A 3,110-nucleotide genomic window follows, 5' to 3' on the forward strand; every position below is an offset into this window, starting at 1 on the left:
ATATATATATATATATATATATATATACACACATACATATATACGACGGGCTTCTTTCAGTTTCCGTCTACCAAATCCACTCACAAGGCTTTGGTCGGACCAAGTCTATAGTAGAAGACACTTGCCCAAGGTGCCACGCACTAGGACTGAACCCGGAACCATGTGGTTGGTAAGCAAGCTACTTACCACACAGCCTATTAAGAAGGTATTAAAAAATATTTTTTGATTGTCATTGTTGCAGTGGATATTGCAGTATGTCAATTTCTACAGAAATCAAATTTTGGACTCTGGTTTCAATTTCCTAATTTATGTAACACATTGGTGGGGTAAAAACTGCATTACATTGTTCCATTTCTTTTATAAATTTGAGACTTTCTACTTTAAGAGACCATTCTTTTGATTAATGCATGATATGGCAATACATTCTCTTTGAATGAAATTTTGTAGATTAGTTTCCATTCATGGTTAGAACAGCTTCACCCCTTGATTTTGGGGATTTCATGCTTTTTTCTTTGAAAAAAAAGGAAGGCTTGTTTTAGTCACACAATGAGACAACTTACTTCAGTCTTCGTTTTTTGAAGCTGGGACTTGTTATCATCAAGTTCATCCATGACATCAGATAAAAGCTCGGTCTTCTCTTCTCTAATGACAAAAAAAATAAAAAAATAAAAAATGTTTAAGAAAAATAAAATAAGATGATTGAATAATCTAGAGCAGAATAGAAATCATGAAGATATATCTAAAATATATATTTTCTACATAAGGGTAAAGTAAAAATTATACAATTTAAAAAAATCTTTTATTTGAAAGACTCAATTTTATTTGTTTCATTATTAAATGACATAAATCTAAACTGTTTATAAGTTATTGTCTGTTGGCAATGTGAATGTATCTCTTGGTTGTTATTTATACTTATTAGTAATCAACCATCTCCACTCCAAATGTGATGCTGAAATTCCTGTTGGTTTTTGCGTTTGATACAAAGAATTATCTCTTCAAGTGATACTGTATACACACAATTGACTCTTGATGATCTATCTATTAAATCCTTGTGCTGGTGGCATGTAAAAGGCACCTGCTACACTCTTTGAGTGGTTAGTGTTAGGAAGGGCATCCAGCTGTAAAACATTGCCAGGTCAGATTGGAATCTGGTGCAGTTGCTGGCTTTCCAGACCTCAGTCAAATCATCCAACCCATGCCTGCATGGAAAATGGACATTAAACGATGATGATGATGAACTAGTCTAATAGATTACAAAGCTAATAAAAGAAAATGGAGAAGAAAAAATATAATAGATACTTGGTTCATTTTATTTGAATTACAATGGAAAAGTAATGAAAAGTAAAATTAATACATATAAGAAAAAGGATAAAAGAAACTGGATCAACAAAACAACCAAAAATTAACTGCAAAATATCCTACATGTTGCAATCTGATAGTATGTTTGAATCATCAACATACAAACGATTATAGATGTGAAAAACCATACATTGTTGGGTATCTTCAAGGAAAAGTAAGTATATTTTCCTTGAAGACACTGACTATATATGGTTTTTCACATCTATAATCGTTTGAATGTTGAGGATTCAAACATACTGTTAGGTTGAAACATGTGTAGGATTTTTCGGTTATTTTTTGGTTGTTTTGTTGATCCGGATTCTTTTGTCCTTATTCTTAAATGTATCATTTTGCATTACTTTTGCATTGTGATACAAATAACATGAACCAAGTATCAATTATACATTTTCTTCTTCATTTTCTTTTATTAACTTTATACATATATATATATATATATATATATATATATATATATATATATATATATATATATATATAGAAAAAGGGGTTTGCTTCTACACAAATAGGGATGTAAGAATATTGGTTTTGTGGTCAGATTTGTACCTGGAAATGACCAATGGGATTCTATTTTTGTTAAAACTGGACTTGATGAGTAACAAAGAAAAGAAAACAGAAAAAGACATTCAGCTGACAGGACATCAGAAAAATAAATGATGTCTTAAAGGAGTCAACCAATTGGAGTGCTGGACTATATATAGTTAAATGACAAGTAACCAAAACAGATGATAAAACAAATGATATCCTCAAGTAGTTAACCAACCAAGATACTGGACAACTGCCAGACAATAACAAACAAGTAGAATTGTGATTAACAAATAATTTCCAAAATGTTAGGCCATAGGTGGACAAAAACAAGTGAGATTTTTAAGTAAGCAGCCAATCAGGACTTAAATCTAGGTCTTGAAAAGCCTACATATATAAGGCAATATTTGCTCAAAAAATAATTCTGGTTCCACAGTTGAATAAGTAAAACAAACAACAAACAATTCTGCCTTGCACAATACAACAGAGATAGTAACGATAAAAATTTTCTTACACTTTAAAATCTTTAACATGTTTACTTGCTAACACAATTTATTGTCATGAAACGGATTTGAACTTTCAAATTTCTATCACATATTATTGCTATGAAATATATTGAACATTTGAACTTTCGTCATTTCTTATTGCTATGAAACTTATTGAAGGCATGGATTTTCATCTTGGAATTTTGCCATGAAACCTATTGAACATTTGGCTTCTTTCAGCAGGTTTTATTGCTATGAAACTTTTTCTTATGCATTTTCTTTTTTTTAAATGATACTTTAATAAATTTTTAAAAATTATAAAAAACCTAAAAATCCTCTTAAGACCCAGGTGCATTTTAACCAATTTTCATATATTCCTACTTGTGTGGAAGTAAACCTTTTCCCTACACACACACATACACAATTATTTGCCAGCTCATTACTGTTTATTTAGTGGAGGCGCAATGGCCCAGTGGTTAGGGTAGCGGACTCGTGGTCATAGGATCGTGGTTTCGATTCCCAGACCGGGCGTTGTTAGTGTTTATTGAGCAAAAACACCTACAGCTCCATGAGGCTCCAGCAGGGGATGGTGGTGAACCCTGCTGTACTCTTTCACCACAACTTACTCTTACTGTTGTGCCTGTAATTCAAAGGGTCAGCCTTGTCACACTGTGTCACACTGAATATCCCTGAGAACTATGTTAAGGGTACACGTGTCTGTGGAGTGCTCAGCCAGTTGCACGT

General features: G+C 32.3%; 1 protein-coding gene across 12 annotated transcripts in view; it reads right to left on the bottom strand.

The window, feature by feature from the left end:
- The window catches only part of LOC106881190 (girdin), a 176,959-nt gene that overhangs the window by 79,907 nt on the left and 93,942 nt on the right, over nt 1–3,110 (bottom strand). For all 12 annotated transcript variants that reach the window (XR_008265197.1, XR_008265198.1, XR_008265201.1 and 9 more), the window contains one exon: nt 561–642. Coding sequence is in view for 3 of the 12 variants with exons in the window: in XM_052971764.1 (XP_052827724.1) it covers nt 561–642 (82 nt within the window). In the remaining 9 variants the exon portion in view is untranslated. The remainder of the gene's footprint in view (nt 1–560; nt 643–3,110) is intronic.

This window comes from Octopus bimaculoides, chromosome 11, assembly GCF_001194135.2.
Source record: "Octopus bimaculoides isolate UCB-OBI-ISO-001 chromosome 11, ASM119413v2, whole genome shotgun sequence".
Classification (NCBI taxonomy): domain Eukaryota; kingdom Metazoa; phylum Mollusca; class Cephalopoda; order Octopoda; family Octopodidae; genus Octopus; species Octopus bimaculoides.